The sequence below is a fragment of the Populus euphratica genome, unplaced genomic scaffold, assembly GCF_000495115.2.
Source record: "Populus euphratica unplaced genomic scaffold, PopEup_1.0 scaffold30.1, whole genome shotgun sequence".
Classification (NCBI taxonomy): Eukaryota; Viridiplantae; Streptophyta; class Magnoliopsida; order Malpighiales; family Salicaceae; genus Populus; species Populus euphratica.
In genome coordinates, this window is record NW_011499869.1 from 489774 (window position 1) to 506423 (window position 16650).

Sequence of the window (16650 nt, forward strand, 5' to 3'; positions counted from 1 at the left end):
AATTTTGTGGGATTACTCTCTCCTCACCCTCTCTTCTTTCTCTCTTGTGGTGTATCTATAATGCTTGGATGCATTGCCTATTTATAGGTAAACATCCATGCAAAAGATAAGGGCAATGTAGGTGGCACCAAATTTATGCCTAACATTATTGACAAATTGGTGCCTAACATTATTGACAAATTAGGGTGGTTTTACAGCCAGTACAATTGGTGCCTAATATTATTGACAAATTAGGGTGGTTTCACAGCCAGTATACAAGAAGTATTTTTTTTCATAACTAGAACATCCGAAGCATTTTTTTTCATAACTAGAACATCCTGTACTGTATTGCATAGCACCATCGCGTATAGATTTTTATAATGAACAGATTTTTAATGCAGTTAATTTGAAAATGGATGCTCAGAATTCTTCCTTTCTCTTTGAACCAGGGAATTTATTCCAATCTTATTAAAAGCAACTGGTCCTGCGGTATGTTCCATGCCTGTCAGATGCTTCATCTTCCCTTTCTTTGAGCTTGCCTGACAGAGAAAGATTAGACACAGCATCGCTGAGTAGGCACCACGAATCCTTTATGCGTCCGTGCACATGATTGGTTCAATTTTTTTTGACAATATCGACCACTCCGAACCAAGTTGGCTCATGTTTCTGTACAGTTTTAGGAAAATGCCAAGCACTTTCAAAGGCTGGAATCTCATCGCCAGAAGAAAAGATCAAGCCAGCCACTTTTCCTGGAAAGAGTTTCACTCCTCCAACACAACCAGGTTCATTTTCGACTGGGAGAGGGAGCATTTTAATCGAACTTTTCTATACATAAATGTTCCATGGAAAGGGCAAACATGATTTTGGTAGTGAATCACAGAGTCCAGGCAGCAAAGCAGTCGACTATTTCAAAAGGAAGGTTGATGATATGGTTGAAGAAATTGAAGTCGCAGTCGGAGCTAGAATTATGCACGAGCAAATGAATATCTTGCTACCAAATTACTTAAATCTCAAACCTGCCAAGATAGCGGACTCGCGGAGGCTGTGTGTTTTTACACCTATCAAAATTCTAAAGATCATGGCCAAAATTAAAAAAAAATAAAATGTGGACGAGAATTACAAAGGTAACAATCAGACAGCACTATCGCATTACGGAGAAAAAGACTGTAGTTGTTACGCATTCCTATCGTTCAATTAATCGCAGAACCGAGAAGATTTGCGAGCCATATGAGATTGGGTTGTAAATTATACGCCACAAGGCTTGACTAAACAAAGATTTTGCCTTGAGTAGGTGGTCACGGGGCTCCCATGGATGCAGGCATTTAATGTGTGCTCATGGCTAGGAGATAGACTCAAAGTTAAATGGTGACATCTTTCCCTGTAGTTAATGTGGGGGCAGTGTGGTTGGAAGGAGGAACATCTTGACGTTGAATTCTACTTGCCTACATTGCCTTGCGGTAGAAACCCTTTTTTTTTTAACAATTAACAAAAACCAAAAGGATGGTGACTCTGCTGTTTAACACTTCACAAAATATTATTTATTATAATAATTTTTTTTTTAATTTTATCATTTAATTTATTAAAAATTAGATATTACAATTTATTATATTTTGTTTTTTATATAATTATATTAGTTTTATTATTTATATTATTGTTCTTCCAAGTTAATTTGATTCGATTTAATTTTTTTAAATGATATATTTTTTTAATTTTATTTTTTAATATTAGATTAATTAAAAATTAAAAATTATAATTTATTTTAGTTTATTTTTTATTAGAGTATTCTCGTTACATTACCCCCGAGTCATTTTATTATGTTTATAATTTATTTTAGTTTATTTTTTATTGGAGTATTCTCGTTACATTACCCGAGTCATTTTATTATGTTTTTTTTGTCTTATATTGATTTTCTTCTAATTTTATTATTCAAAAAATGTTTATTGAAAATTAAAAATTAAAATTTATTTTAATTTTTTTATGGGGTTTCCTAGTCTCATTACCTGAGTTTATCTAGGGAGTTTTTGTGTCTTTTTTATTTTTTAAAATTTTATTATTTAATATTGAGTTAATTAAAAATTATATTATATAATTTATTTTAATTTGTTTTATATGAAGTTATTATGATCTTGTAATGTAGCTCGTGAATTTAGTAAATTAAATTGGGTTATTTAAAATTAATTTAATATATTATTATTTTAATAATTTTTTAAAAGGTATTTTGAATTTTTCAAGTTAAGCTATATTTTTAATGACAATTAGGTTATTTTTGAATATATGAAGTTAAATGTATCATAATTTTTATATGATTAAAAAAATTCTTCTACTGAAAAATTACTATTTTTATATTACAACATAGATAATAGTACAGCCTTTATAAAAGAAAAAAGAATGGCATAATTCATTTAAGGTCATGTAAGCTCAAAAAGGCAAGAGCTGACCATGCCACATGACATTACACATGTCATGTACCGTCCACGAGACCAAATCAAATTCCAAACACAGAGGGTCCCATTTATGTCAAACCCATATGATCATGCATTGCCAATCAAAGACATCCACAAGGGACCCTCAGGTCACATGGGGATGTTCCCATCAAACCCTCAAGATCCAACGTTCCATGATTTGCCTCTCAAAGAATCAAATCTCATCCGTTCGTTCCTGGTCCCCAGCCTTCAATACCATCGGCCGTGCTTGTCTCTTCTTTGTCCCCCACACTGACAACACCAAACTCCATTGTGCGTCTAATTTGACAAGAAATGATATCTGTTGCCGTCTTTCACTTCAATGATTCAGCTCCACGCGCATAACTCAGGCGAGTTTCTGTGAGCCCACCTGCAAACCCTACTAGGCAATATGTGATTGGTCCAGAGGGTAGAGCGTGTGGCACAGGTTTGTGGGGAAATCATTCCTGATCAATGAAATTCATGCACGAACAGAATAAGTCACCTGGATATTGTCCCTTGTTAACAACCCTTATAAAACTATTTCTGCATCTCATCTTTCTCAGCATCACAACCACAGTTTCAAGAAATAGTTCAAGTTTGATTGATTTGGAATATTCAAGAATTCCCTCTGCGCAAGAGATTGTAGCGTGGCCAAAAGATAGATTAATTATTGTTTGGTATCATCAAGTTTTGCTCTAAGATTTGTGATAAGCAATGGAGAGGTCAATGGCATACGAAAGGCATCTAAATCTAAAGGCAACAGAACTGAGATTAGGGTTGCCCGGAAGCGATGAGCCAGAGAAACCATCAACTACTCCTAGTTTTAGGAGTAACAAGAGAGCATCACCAGAAATATCAGAGGAGTCTAGGTCCAAGGGCAGCTCTAGTCTGTCCTCCAATGTTGAAAATTGTGAAGGAGATGGTGCCCCTCCTGCCAAGTAAGTTCTTTCACCTCTAACATATTGAACAGCCTAATCTTTCCAGACATGAAGATGAGCAACTGCGTTGTTTTGTGTCGAATATCTCCTGTGATAACATGTTTGTGTTGGCTAATGATGGCAGGGCACAAGTAGTGGGATGGCCACCAATCCGATCTTACAGGAAAAATTGCTTGCAACCAAAGAAAAATGACCGAGTTGATGGTGCTGGAATGTACGTCAAAGTGAGCGTGGATGGAGCTCCTTATCTCAGGAAGATTGATCTTAAGGTGTACAAGAGCTACCCAGAGCTCCTCAAAGCATTGGAAGATATGTTCAAGCTTACCATCGGTAAGTATATGCAGACTCCCTTATCACATATATGATAATAGTAATGATGATGGATTAAATATTGTTTCATCGTTTCTAATTAGAGTCTAAACAAATGTTTCAGGAGAGTACTCGGAGAAGGAAGGATACAATGAATCTGACTTTGCTCCTACTTACGAAGATAAAGATGGAGACTGGATGCTTGTTGGAGACGTTCCATGGGAGTAAGTTCCATCTTCCACGGGTTCTTTATCTTTTATATAGATTTAGTGCTCTCCCAGCTATCTGTTTCCCCAAACTTACAAGGGTTTTGATCGTATTGCAGTATGTTTATCTCCACCTGCAAGAGGCTGAGAATTATGAAGGGATCAGAAGCTAGAGGATTGGGATGTTAACAAAAAGCATATACAGAACACGATTGTTCAAAACGTGTCAACGAAAGGAGATTTGGAGATGTTTAGGACGAGAGTAATCTGCCTTGGGGTTCTACAAGAGATTGTGAGGTCTCTCAAGGTTACTGTGATAGAACAGAAACATATTTGATGAGATGCTTTTTCACTTTCCCTTCTCCGTGTAGCTTGATTTTGCCTTCATTTTGTTTTTGTTTTCTAAAATCATAAAGAATTAATACAGCTGGGAAAGAGAATAAATGGAAATTCTCGAGATCCAACTGCACAGAGAAAATGTATCGCTTTCTTCCTAGATTTGGATATGTATCAATTACACTACAGATACAAAAGATTATGCTTTTTTTTTCTTAATCATATACGAGTGTTCAATATTCAGTGCTAGAAACAGAGATAGAAAATATTTGCTTTTACTTGGTAATTGAGGCTCTTTTTTATGCTTAACAGTCTAAATGAGATTTGGTATAGTCATACATGAGGCATAGCATTTGTAGGGGAATGTGAGATTGAATGGACTTTGATATAAATCCAAAGACCTTATTTCCAACAATATTTTCCAAATCTAGTTCAACAATATTTTCCTTTTTCCATTGATGGTTCAAAAGAGAAATTCCAGCAGGAACTCATACCCTCTTCAATCCCACGATAGGAAGAGTTACTTTGAGAGCATTTTAATTCCACATTAGGGTTCCATCTAATACTGGACGTCTCAATTCATCCAACAAATATTGTTTTTGACATAACAGGGAGAAATGGGGGTAAGTCCAATAAAAAAACCCAGTTCGAGCACTAAATAGCTAGATGATCATTTACAAGGATGGATGCTAACATCACACTTCATTCATTCAGAGAAGAGATGAAACTGGGTTTTCAGGAATGTATAGAAAAATTGCGGATACCTTTCCACCAATTTGCTGGAGAATGAATCCCATCCAAGCCAGATTGCCTGGAAGGGCTTTACCCGATTCTATGAGAGTACGTTACTAACATTCAGATTGAAACTTCAATATGTATATGCAAGACCAAAAAAAAATAAAAAAATAAAGGGGGCAGGCAGATGATTATGACTCTGGCAAACTTCCATTTCTAGGAAGAGAGAGCAACAAAATCTACAAAGATGATCCGGTGAGAAACGTATTTCAGTATTTATAACTCGTCATCAACAATGACTAGAAAGATTGCTGATAGGAGAATAAAGTTCTTTGATTCCCTCCTATTCTAAATGGTAGCTAGGGAGGAGACACTAGAGCTGCTACCAGTTCTAGAATTTCTGTATTCTTGAAGCCTTGCTACCTCTATCATCTATGGACATTGAGTTTCAATAGAGCAAGCTAGTGAAAAGCTGAAAGAGTATCTCTGATCATTGTGAATAACAGAAACATTGCGATTAAGACAACAGGGGCATCTATTCATCATCAGTCATGTCTTCTCTAATTACTTTTATTGTAAGCTACTAGTAGTGAGCAAAGTACAAAAAATCAAACATGATTGTTGAGGACGTAGTAAAGGCGCAAGAGCTCAGGTATGACACTGCCAAATATTAAGTCTAAGCCATGGGTTATGTGTACATCATATACAAAAACTCTGACGTGGGATTACATGCATATCTCAACAAATCTCGTGTTGATTTCCTTAATTATGTTAGCTCTACATCCTACTCCTTTACTTAGCCCATGGTAGTAACAGATCAAGTTGAAGCCAAGCTGGATGGATTGAGGTCCAACCAAGCACTCATGCATAAACACTAAAATAATTCAATCTTACATAGAATACGCTATATAATGCTCCTGATTAAATCCATGAAGAAATACCAGTCCATGTTGGACATGTTTCTTTAGGCCAAAATGAAGAACTATGTTTTATAATGATAAGCATGTTGATTCAAGTTCTAAATGCTTCAAAAGCCACGACTAAACTTACAACTCATAGTCAATATATTTCTACATCACATAATATAAATACAAAGCCTATTCTGGATCCTTAAAAAATTACCTCAGATAAAGAGGGAAAATAACTTGATAAGCAGGAATTCCACCATAAGTAACACCAGTAATGGGGGGAAAGGCACTACCCGCTATGATAAGGACAAGAAATCATCACCAGACATTGAACTTAAACGCAACTTAGAGTCCTGATCACGAAAAGACCCCATTCTTTCATCCAATATAGCTAATTGTGACTTCACCCAGGATGGATTGTACCTGCCTTCAACCCACAAAGCTTCTCCAGTGTCTTTGTGCTTGAAATCAGGATATTTTGGGTTCCTCTGTAAATCAAAGAAATTAATAATGGTGAATTAACATAATGAATGAAGCATATAGGAATATATAACAGCAAACAATCAATTTGAAGTCCTGATGCAGTATTAACAAAAGGCTGACTACTTCAGGCTTCTTGATCCATTTTCATAAACAATTATGAAAAACACCATAAAATGAGAATGGATTAACAGAACAACAATAAAACAGAATTTTAATGCACGAAGAAATTGTTTTCAGAACATACAAACACAAAATGATCACCGCATCAAAAGCAAGCACTCAAGAACTTTCCAATCAAACACCAATGGCAAGAAGCATATGTATGCATGCATTTTCCAATTTATTAACTAAGACGACTACCTTGTCCTTCCTGTTATCCCACCACTCCAACGGACTAGCAAAAAATGCTTGCCACCGTTCTTCTGTGGAACCCATGTCATTTGCAGTGTTATTACCAAACTTTCTACCTGCAGGCAGTTAAACATCAAATAACGTCAACAACCAAACAATAACTTTACATTCGAAATCTTATGTCATAAAAGACATGCCATTTACCAGCTTCCACGTTATTAAAGCCTCGGTCATATAATCCTGTCGGAGAGCTCCTCTCTATAAAATTCAGCTGCTGGACAACCACCTGCAAGATGTTGGAACAAGATAAAAATCCAATTGAATAAGCTTATTTAAAAAACTAGCCTAGAAGCATATATGACCATAACAGAACCTTGTAGTAGGTCTGCAGCTTCCCATCATCATTTTCAACTGAATCTGAAATCAGACGACCAGACACGTATATTTGCTGGCCTTTCTCTACATGCTGAGAAACAACTTGGGCCAACTCATCCCAGAAAGTCAAATTGATCCTGGGAAACACGCATTATCATTTCCATAAAGGGTTTATGAAATTTAAACCCTATGAAGCAAACTGCAATGCTTGTAATATCACAGGAAAGCAGGAAACAAATGTGTGACAGAGCCCTACAAGTAAAAGGTAACAGATACTGAACACATGCCATTAAATGTACCTATTTCTAGGCTACGCAGATGCAACTGTAAATAATTAAAAGTACAAAATTCAACTTGTTAAATTAAAAAAAAACTTCACTTATGTTTTGCATATGTGCATTTTGTTTACCAGGAGGTGTCGGTTGCCGATTTCTTGACAGCAAGTCGAGTCCAAGCGACTACCTTGCCGGAGGGGAGGTGCTTGATTTCCACAGGGATCCCAACGATGCCGATGAGATGCACCGAGTTACAGAGCTCCTTGTTCCATTGAATCTCAGCCGGTTTAGCATGCGTAACCGTTTGACTGTAGTGGTTGTCTCTGTAGTCAATGGAGCATTTCAAGCTGCGTTTGGGGAGGGACTTCTTAGATGAGGAAAGGGGGCTTAGGGGTAGAGTAGGGATTTTGATGTTTGTGAGAGGGTTTTTTGGAATGGAAAAAAATAGGTTAGCTGTTGGTGATAATGCTAGTGTTTGCTCTAGAGCCATTGGTGGAAGTTGAAACATTTTGGTCTTGCTGTGATTTAGATTTAGACTTTATGGCAGTGAATGCCCATGAAACGGTGAGTTTTAAAGGTGCCGATACTGTGAATGCGGTGGTGAGTTTGGTTTTGCGGGGAAATATCTCTCAAGGGTTTTTGGCTCCTCTTTTCACCGCACTCTTCTGGTTATCCTTGTTCAGGAGATGAATGGTGTCCCCTTTCGCAGGGAAGATGGGCTAGTTTCAGTTTTGGCATTGTCTTTGGGCTTGGCATGTATCCGTACTAGCACCCTGTTTTTATTTCAGAACAATTTATATTAAATTAATATGTTAGTCTCTTTGAAATAAATAAAAAAATTAGAAAGGAATATATATATATATTAAGAGTAAGAACAACCGTCTTTCGCAAAAGGTATTTCAAAAAAAAAAAAAACTTAATAAAATTGTATAAAATAATTGATTTAGAAAGAACTTTCAATTAATTTTTTTTCCAAATATTAATATGAGTTGACAACAAATTAAACATAGAATGCAATATAAATGGCAAATATTCCTCTAATAAATAAATTTTGATAAAAAAAAGCATAAATTTTTTTAGGGCAAATCTCATCCAATTTAATTTAATATGAAAAAATTCTCTCCGAGTATGAAAATTGATAAAAAAATAGAAAATTAATATATAATTTTAATTAATCATATTCCAGATGATCCACTGTGAGTCACTTTATCTAATCGATAAATAACATTAAAACTGATTAAATTCTCATTTATTATTTTTATTTTTAGAAATCCAGAAGAAGAAGAAACAAAAAAGGACAGCTTCTCTATGTTTTATGGGCCGGGCCTTAAAACAATCCACATCCACCTATCTCCACGTGTCCAGATTCAAAGAGCAGGCTAGATTAATGGGCCTGACGAAAACAGAAGCTCGCCTACCCCTCGCCGATTGGCTTGTGCACGCATCATACTCGGAACATGCTGGCTTCGTTCATTTCCTATCGGATTTGTGGTCACTATCATCGGCATCGTCCCACCCAACCAAATCGTCTTCACTCTGCACTGAGCTCAGCGTCCCCCGAAAATGCTAGCTCGTCTCGGAGCCACGCGTCTTCTCGAGATCCGTCAAGCTCTCCGCTTAACTCCTCAGGTTTTCTCCTTCGATTTTTATTTCCTATCGTTTTTCTCTGCATCCAATCGCCTCCTTCGATCTCATTTCTCTCCGTCTCTCTCATTTCCACAGGCATCTCGATCCTTCTCCACTGCCTTGAACTATGTAAGCACTAATCCTCCCTGCTACGAAATTTTGACTGTTCGCATTGAATTTTTCATTATTTATTTTTGAAATTACTGTTGTGTGAAATGAAATTGGGGTTTGGTGCAGCACCTTAATACTCCGGATAACAATCCGGACCTTCCATGGGAGTTTACGGCGGCGAACAAAGAGAAGGTAATGTGAAATAGCTAATAATTTTAATCTTGAAGTAATTCACTCTTATTATTTTTCTTTCGGTCTGTGTATATGGCATTTTCACTTAATTTTGCTTGTATTTTCAATAAATCTTGATCATTTATATTCATAATTATTAGTAGTAATCGGCGGAGACAAGCCAAGTTTGGTGTATTTTAAACTTTGGCCTGGGTTGTTTAGAAATTAGAAACTGTCTCCTGCCAAGCTATTGGGTGTGGCGAGATGGATAGCCTTACTAAACTAAAGCCTGGTCGTGAAGGTAATGACCTTGTAAATCAGAAGAATCTATAATTATGATGATGCTATGTAAGTTGGGCCACTGAAATGGGAGTGTTATATGATAAATGCAGGTTTGGAATTAAATGCTTTGTGCATAATATTGGTTAGTTATAGGAGACTTTGGCATGGAGTGATCATTTTGTTGGTATGTTAGCGTTTTCGTTTATGGCCTTGAAGAAGGTTATAGCCTCTAGCAAATATATGAGAAAGGTGATCGATAAAAGCAATTTATGATTCGGTGACCTTCTTCTTCAGTGTCATAGAGGAACTGCATTGGAGGGTGATGCGGGCTATTATTGTGTGAAACTTACTGGGTGCCTGGGCTGTAACTTCTTTTCCTCTCTTGGAGTGCTGATGTAACAACTTGTATAGGAGTTAAAACTCTGTGTTAGTAGATGATAGTGAACTCTTTGCATTTAAAGGAGGCTTCTTTCTCAGGATTGTTATTACTTTTGGCCATACAGTAATGTATTCATACATGGGGAATAATTCTCCTCTTCTTCTGTCTTCAATGAGAGTTTTGGTAATTTTCTTTCTTGTTTCGGTAGCGTGACTGTTAAACATGTACAGACAATTTTGATGGTTGTAGCTATTTCTCCTTTAATGTGACCATGGTGATATAATGATCTCATCATTGTTGTGAGGAAGATGAGGGTGAAACATAACATCAGCAGCTTGTACCTAAAATTCTGTATATCACAAAGACAACTGTTTACATTCTTCAATTATGTTAGGATCATGCACCTATGAATTCACCAAAAAAAATTAGCTATTCATAAGGATAAAACTTTGTTTCCTTAAATCAGCAGTACATATCCAATTTTTAAGTGGCTTCTAGGCATGAAGGGTTGCTCAATTAGTATGAATGGGTGAGGCAATTAGCCTTGGATTCTTGTACTGCAGTAGCAGGGCAGTCGATCAAAGTATGAATGCTGGCCCTTATAACCCTGGAATCTCAATTGAACAGAAGCTTGCCTAGCCCCTATCTTTAACTCCCTTCACCAAAAACATTGATTGTTCTCTTAACTGATTGTCTATTAATGTTTAGATGTTAGCATTTCATTTTTCATAACCTCTGATGTCAGGTTAAAGAAATAATATCTCATTATCCATCCAACTACAAGCAATCCGCAGTTATTCCTCTGTTAGATCTTGCACAGCAACAGCATGGAGGATGGCTCCCTGTTTCAGCAATGAATGCTGTAAGTGGACATGATGTACAAAAACTACTGATTTTAATTCACATTTATAAACTTCTAGCAGGAAATTTGAACTAGTCTTGTTAAATACAGGGAATTTAATGGCACATTTGATATGTTTGTGGTAAACAAAATATTTGCTGTGAGAGTTGGATGCTAGCATATCATGGTGCCTTTCTATTTTAATGAAATGTTATATGATATTTTATCATATTGTGTTTAACATTTTGTTGGTTGCTTGTCTGTTGTTGAATCATTTAGGGATTACATCTGGTTCGAAGTTGGGTAAATCTGGCCATAGTTACTGTTTTCCCCCCCTCTTTTCACATGACTTTTCCAATGGTAATCAAGCTAAAAAAATACTCCAAAATCATGATTTGGCATTATCGGACCCCCCAACCCCAAGCTAATGGAGAACTAGAAAATGCATTTCTTAATGACATAAGCAATTGAATATGCGTATCCAAAATTCACATATGATCACATTTTGTCATATCAACTTTGTCAACCATTCTTCAATTCCAAGGCCAAGTTATGAGGATCTATCTTCTAGTGAATTTCATACCCCATAATCATGGTATTGATGGCATGCCTGTGACTGGACGATGGAGATTCAGGCAAGCTAGCCTTGGGATACCTCCTGACCATCAAACCAAAAAAAAAAAAAAAAACTAGGAGCCAATTTATTTTCTTGAAGGTTGTACCTAATATTGCTGTATCTATCAGGGGAAAAAAATAACCTAGTAGAATAAACATTAAAGCTACCCTGTTTAGTTTGAGGATGGTTTTGTGCTTGGCACTATGTATGGTATTCTTGCTTCAGCGGGTGTGACATTCTTTTTGTCCCTCTGTTCTTATTTGTAGAGCATAAAATTATAGGAGATGCAAAATAATTGATATCTTGAACATAAATGGATAGATTGATAAAAATCCAAGATGGCCATGAATTGTATTATTTTATATCAAATATTTTATTATTTTTCCTTCTGAGTTTCATTGAGATTTACTGGATTATTTGATTCATATAATCAGATCATGAACTTGTTTTGCTAACGTGTGTTGCCACTTTGTTTTTCTTAGTTTTTAAACCTGTTTGCTTTAAATTTCAAATTTTTGGATATCTTCATGTGACTGAGAAAGATAATTGTACTGGAAAGCAGACTGATATATGATTAACAGTATTGAAATGTTTTGTGGATCCTCTAGGTGGCTAAGGTAATAGAAGTTGCCCCTATCCGTGTGTATGAAGTCGCAACGTTTTACTCAATGTTCAACCGGTCTCCTGTAAGAAAATTTATCCTTTTTTACATCTTGCTTTCTCTACGAATGCGTAATGCAATTTCACGAGCCTCTTTATTTGGTTTTTCAGGTGGGCAAATATCATCTATTGGTTTGTGGCACAACACCATGTATGATACGAGGTTCACGGGAAATTGAAGATGCATTGCTAAAACACTTGGGAGTGAAGCGCAATGGTGAGCTCTGAATAACGTGCTTGGCTTCTTTCACGTTATAGTGGATCACTTGTTATTTAGAATTTGACTTGAGATTTGGAGAATAAACCCTTGCCTCCAATTTTTAACGTGCAGAAGTAACCAAGGATGGCCTTTTCTCTGTTGGAGAAATGGAATGTATGGTGAGTATTTCTTCATCCATCTTTATTAAATGAAGCACTGTTTTCCTTAGGTTGTACTTGAATCAGGACTCAGTAATAAGAAAGAACTACATCCATGCTGGATGCTCCAATGAATTTTTTGGAAAATGGATTTCAATGTGTTTATTGCTAGGTTTAGTTGAAATCTTTGGTTTCTAATTAACAAATTCAAAGAGGAAAACTAGCAACAGAAATTATGGGTATTTTGTTATGGATCACCCAGTTATCTTGCTACACATATTACTGTTTGAGTGCTCCTCTCCTGTGGGGTAACCACATGGAATTGTATAAGGGTATTAGAAGGTGATCAAATGCAAATATATTGATTAGCTTAGATTGTAAAGGCTCTTGCCATCTTAGCAGAGAGATCGAACCCAATTTCATAGGCAATTGGTGGTTAAGGGGTGGCAATCCATCCACTTAAAAAGTACAAAAACTATGTGAACTTGGATAAAGAAATACAGGTCTTTTATGATACTCTTGACCATCTTTTGTTATGGATGCATGGTGTGATATTAGTTACTGCTTTTCTGCAGGGATGTTGCGTAAATGCTCCTATGATTACAGTTGCCGATTACTCCAATGGATCTGAAGGATATACTTACAATTATTACGTGGGTCCATGATAATCCCCCTGTCCTTAAAAGTTGAGTATTAGTGTGTTCAGATGATGTAAAACTTTTAGAATTTTATGTTGGTCTTTCATTTTAATTGCAGGAAGATGTTACTCCAAAACGAGTGGTTGAGATAGTTGAGATGCTAAGAAAGGGGGAAAAGCCACCGGTAAGACTACTGGCAGGGGATTTTGATTATCTTTACTTTTCCCCGGGATTATTTGTTTCTCATATGACTAGCGCTATTATTGCTGTAAACTCAATTTCTCTTATGCATTCCAGCATGGCACACAAAACCCACAACGCACTAAGAGTGGACCAGAAGGAGGCAATACTACTCTGCACGGAGAACCAAAACCTCCTCCATGTCGGGATCTTGATGCCTGCTAAAGCTATGGTAAATGTTGTCTCAAATAATGCAAATCTTGGAGTTTTTCAGGCTGGCTTGATGATTTGCTATTGTTTCATTAAGCTTAACCATTTTTTTGTATTTTCCTGCCTGCCTGGTTTCTGGTGGATGTTTAAATCCATGCAACTGCTTATTTCAAGTTGTGAAATGGCTTAACAGATGTCCTTGGATTCTCATAAAATCTGTAGGTGGTTGAGGGCTTGCCTTTTTATGGTGGCACCGAAAACAGTTTATTGTTTACACTTGGGTATGGCATGGCTCGTAAAATGTAATTCTAAAACCATCCCTAAGATGTTTCTTCGGGGCACCAAAAAAGAAGGAACAGAAAAAACCACCATATGATAACGAGTCAAATTTTGTTGATTCTGAAGTGAAACGAGGGAGTGAGAAACCCAGATTTCCCATGAGTTTGTCATTCGGAGGTTAATATTTTCCAAGCTTTTTTCTTTTCGTTTCATTTTTTTCTCAGATGAGGATCTGTACTCAGTAGCGACTAGCATGTCCACAAGCTTTGTTTCTTGGATTTCTGAGCTATCCCTATATGGTAACTGAGCCATCCAGCAAACTGGATACCCAAATTGGTTTACTGTTTGGGCTTGTTGACCTTAAGAGGAATGTTCACCAATGTCGTGATAGCTGTAACGATTTGTTTATGTTTGATGCGGTACTCCGCACTTCGAATGGACTGGGCCACATCAGGAACGAACAAACAGTATTAACAAATGATAGATTATCATGATGTCAGCCCTGCTTTATCAACTTGTCTCCTGTAGTGCCTTGAAAGTGATAGACATTTATCCATTTTCGTTGTAGGATTTGAGGATGGTGATGACCAAGTTGTATAGTGTGCGACTAAAATGCGGATATTAAAGACGATAGACATGAATATAAGCGTGGATGTAGTAACTCGCTTCATTTGTCGTAATTGACTAGCCCACTTCTGTATTAGGCTAAGAGTTGGTTTAGGGTCAACGGAGGAGTCGAAAACCAAACCCAACAAGCTCTGTATCTGCAACTCTTCTGTTCTAAAACTTTTCATCTGTTTTTTTTTTGTGTTTTAAAAGTATTTTTAAAAATTTTATTATTTATTATTTTAAATTAATATTTTTGTTTAGTGTTTTTTGATTATTTTGATATATTATATCAAAAATAATTTTTAAAAAATTAAAAAAATATATTATTTGAATAAGTGAAAAATATTTTCAAAAACAGTATTCTTAAAAACTCTCCCTGTAATGAATCCATCCACATAGCATCGCAGGTACAAAAAGTGCTGCGGATACTTGCTGTTGCACAGACGTGAGTGCGGTTAATAACGGGCAACAAGAAGTGGAAATATTTGATAGCAATGTCTGATGATAAGGACCAGCACCTCAAAGACGCGTACAAAAGCTGTTTGAGTTTGTCCTCCTTGAATCGAAGTCCCTTCTGTTAAGGATTCTGTTTCCTGCCCTTCAATTTCACATTCGCACCGAACGAGCATTTCATGATTCCAGGAAGATGGCTGTGTTAACAAAACAGTCGGCTTAGTAACGGTAATCAACACAACCCAGATCTCCCATTGGATATGTCTCTCTCCAATGATTTCATCATCCAATAACGATTTAGGAGAAAAAGAAGTCAAATTGCCTTTTGAAACACCACGCGCACTTTTTAAACAAAGTAGCCCCATCATTTTCTGTTGGACTAGAACACCCAGCATATTAAAACAACCAGACATCTACCTTTGCATTCCATTTCCTCTGAAATACACTATTACAATAATAGTATTTACTTTCAGTCTACCACTTTTACAAGGTCCCACAACCCACTACAAAAGAATTGAGCTCCACCAGAAAAGTGCTTTCGTCATTTTCCACTCCCCCACCACTGATTCCAAAAGAAGAGCATGTCATGCGAGCTTTGAAAACTCTCCTCTCACTCGAACCTGTAGAGCGCCTGCGTTTTTCTAGGCATAGACATCGAACCCCGTTTTGAAAAAAGGCTGGAAAGAAGTGGAAAAGGCAAGAACTATGGCATCTGACTTTGATTGCAATTTGAAATTCGGGGAACATTTGATCGTGGGGGTTGAAACGGGACAAATAAGGAGTGGGACCCTAGGCATTTGGTGACTTTTAAACGGGACCACGGGATGCTTCCCCCTTTCCACGGTTCTATGACGGGGGGTTAGTTTCTGGTTTAACAATAGTGGTGGTATCTGGTGGTTGTGTGTGGTAAATTGCAGTGGCTAGTGAGATGGGCATGATGCAAAGAGCCTTTGATTGGAGAAACTGCATGGCAGCACCAACATTTTCCTCCATTAGCTTAGCTACCTGTCTTTCAGTGCCATCATTCGACCACTTCTCCCACGCCAGTTGGTTTCGTCCACCTTCGCCAGTTTCATCCTATAGTAAAAGGAGTGAGCTCAGTTGCCTGGGTGCAAAAGGGAAAGGAAGTGAATTATCCTCCATAAACACTATCTTTTCCTTGTTACCTCAACTGGTGATAGTGGGATGTCCGTTACAAGTGGTGCAACAGCACCAGCTCCGCCCAGTCTACTCATGCTTAATACCTGTTAAATTGATGATGTGTCATTATTTACAGAAGGAAAGAAAGGGGAAATTAATAAATCCATTACAGTTCGTGTGAGCACTTCATTTCCCAATGAATGAGGTATGTACCTAAAAAAGACACTGAATATTCAAACTTTAATTGCATAACATATAATAATTCACCTTTTCCAGGCAGGCAATCTTCATTTTATAATTTGTCATTTATAGTGAAAATATTGTCATTCATTAAAATTTATGTGCATCCAAGTATTCCTGAGGAAACTATACATGACCCTCTCATTTCCTTGCAACAAATTCTACCACAAAAGCACCAACAATATTTAAAGACACAAAAAAAAACTTGGTTCAGAAATGGAAGGATCAAAGAACAAAAGTAGACACCCAAGACAAAAGGGAATCTAAAATAACTGACAAGTGGAAATTCATAATTAATGTGAAAGACCATAATCAATATTCTAAACAACTGACCACCAATAATTTGGCTTTTATATTCTAAACAATTGGCACCACACCACCACTATTCTGACATAAAAGCCTGTTTAGATTGGATGAAAGAATGACTCTTGCTAAAATCACCCATTGGTTCAGCAATCATCAGAACCTTGACTGACATAATCAATTATTCTCAAACAAAGTAGAAAGGGGGGAAAGAGC

General features: G+C 36.7%; 4 protein-coding genes and 1 long non-coding RNA gene across 8 annotated transcripts in view; 3 read left to right on the forward strand and 2 right to left on the reverse strand.

The window, feature by feature from the left end:
* The first annotated feature begins 2928 nt into the window (after positions 1 to 2928).
* On the forward strand, positions 2929 to 4434 carry LOC105126778 (auxin-induced protein 22D-like). The gene is made up of 4 exons (XM_011027748.1): positions 2929 to 3361; positions 3486 to 3691; positions 3795 to 3894; positions 3996 to 4434. The coding sequence occupies exons 1-4, from the start codon at positions 3138 to 3140 to the stop codon at positions 4063 to 4065; spliced, it is 600 nt and encodes a 199-aa protein (XP_011026050.1). The 5' UTR covers positions 2929 to 3137; the 3' UTR covers positions 4066 to 4434.
* A 1434-nt stretch (positions 4435 to 5868) lies between these two features.
* On the reverse strand, positions 5869 to 8092 carry LOC105126779 (protein OSB2, chloroplastic-like). The gene is made up of 5 exons (XM_011027749.1): positions 7474 to 8092; positions 7063 to 7201; positions 6894 to 6975; positions 6699 to 6805; positions 5869 to 6343 (listed from the first exon to the last, which is right to left on the reverse strand). Exons 1-5 carry the CDS (start codon positions 7845 to 7847, stop codon positions 6152 to 6154), a joined length of 894 nt encoding a protein of 297 aa, XP_011026051.1. The 5' UTR covers positions 7848 to 8092; the 3' UTR covers positions 5869 to 6151.
* Positions 8093 to 8758: 666 nt separating this feature from the next.
* Positions 8759 to 15438, forward strand: LOC105126782 (NADH dehydrogenase [ubiquinone] flavoprotein 2, mitochondrial-like). Of its 4 annotated transcripts, none has more exons than XM_011027754.1 (11): positions 8759 to 8968; positions 9062 to 9094; positions 9203 to 9268; positions 10654 to 10770; positions 11974 to 12051; positions 12137 to 12242; positions 12357 to 12403; positions 12958 to 13035; positions 13139 to 13204; positions 13318 to 13432; positions 14706 to 15438. In XM_011027754.1, the coding sequence occupies exons 1-10, from the start codon at positions 8903 to 8905 to the stop codon at positions 13423 to 13425; spliced, it is 765 nt and encodes a 254-aa protein (XP_011026056.1). In that variant the 5' UTR covers positions 8759 to 8902; the 3' UTR covers positions 13426 to 13432; positions 14706 to 15438. The 4 variants fall into 4 exon arrangements, with proteins under 4 accessions (XP_011026056.1, XP_011026055.1, XP_011026054.1 ...); XM_011027753.1 differs by lacking the exon at positions 14706 to 15438 and adding an exon at positions 14258 to 14276; XM_011027752.1 differs by lacking the exon at positions 14706 to 15438 and adding an exon at positions 13633 to 13947.
* On the forward strand, positions 9330 to 10075 carry LOC105126781 (uncharacterized). The gene is made up of 2 exons (XR_842486.1): positions 9330 to 9432; positions 9512 to 10075. It is a non-coding gene; the product is annotated as an uncharacterized LOC105126781 (long non-coding RNA).
* LOC105126780 (transcription factor UNE12-like) overlaps positions 15151 to 16650 on the reverse strand; it is a 6281-nt gene continuing 4781 nt past the window's right edge. Inside the window, exons 5-6 of the mRNA XM_011027750.1 lie at positions 15918 to 15995; positions 15151 to 15828 (exon numbers count right to left, since the gene is read on the reverse strand). Of these exons, the coding sequence (XP_011026052.1) occupies positions 15598 to 15828; positions 15918 to 15995 (309 nt within the window). The 3' untranslated portion in view covers positions 15151 to 15597. The remainder of the gene's footprint in view (positions 15829 to 15917; positions 15996 to 16650) is intronic.

Excerpts from the sequence above, each read along its gene's own strand:
- LOC105126779 (XM_011027749.1), bottom strand. The coding sequence starts at position 7,847 with ATGTTTCAACTTCCACCAATGGCTCTAGAGCAAACACTAGCATTATCA. Across the intron at positions 6,806-6,893 it reads CTTTAATAACGTGGAAGCTG|GTAGAAAGTTTGGTAATAAC; the intron begins GTAAATGGCATG and ends AACTGCCTGCAG. Across the intron at positions 6,344-6,698 it reads GGGATAACAGGAAGGACAAG|AGGAACCCAAAATATCCTGA; the intron begins GTAGTCGTCTTA and ends TTTGATTTACAG.
- LOC105126782 (XM_011027754.1), top strand. The coding sequence starts at position 8,903 with ATGCTAGCTCGTCTCGGAGCCACGCGTCTTCTCGAGATCCGTCAAGCT. Across the intron at positions 12,404-12,957 it reads TTGGAGAAATGGAATGTATG|GGATGTTGCGTAAATGCTCC; the intron begins GTGAGTATTTCT and ends GCTTTTCTGCAG. Across the intron at positions 13,036-13,138 it reads GATATACTTACAATTATTAC|GAAGATGTTACTCCAAAACG; the intron begins GTGGGTCCATGA and ends TTTTAATTGCAG.
- LOC105126778 (XM_011027748.1), top strand. The coding sequence starts at position 3,138 with ATGGAGAGGTCAATGGCATACGAAAGGCATCTAAATCTAAAGGCAACA. Across the intron at positions 3,692-3,794 it reads TATGTTCAAGCTTACCATCG|GAGAGTACTCGGAGAAGGAA; the intron begins GTAAGTATATGC and ends CAAATGTTTCAG. Across the intron at positions 3,895-3,995 it reads GTTGGAGACGTTCCATGGGA|TATGTTTATCTCCACCTGCA; the intron begins GTAAGTTCCATC and ends ATCGTATTGCAG.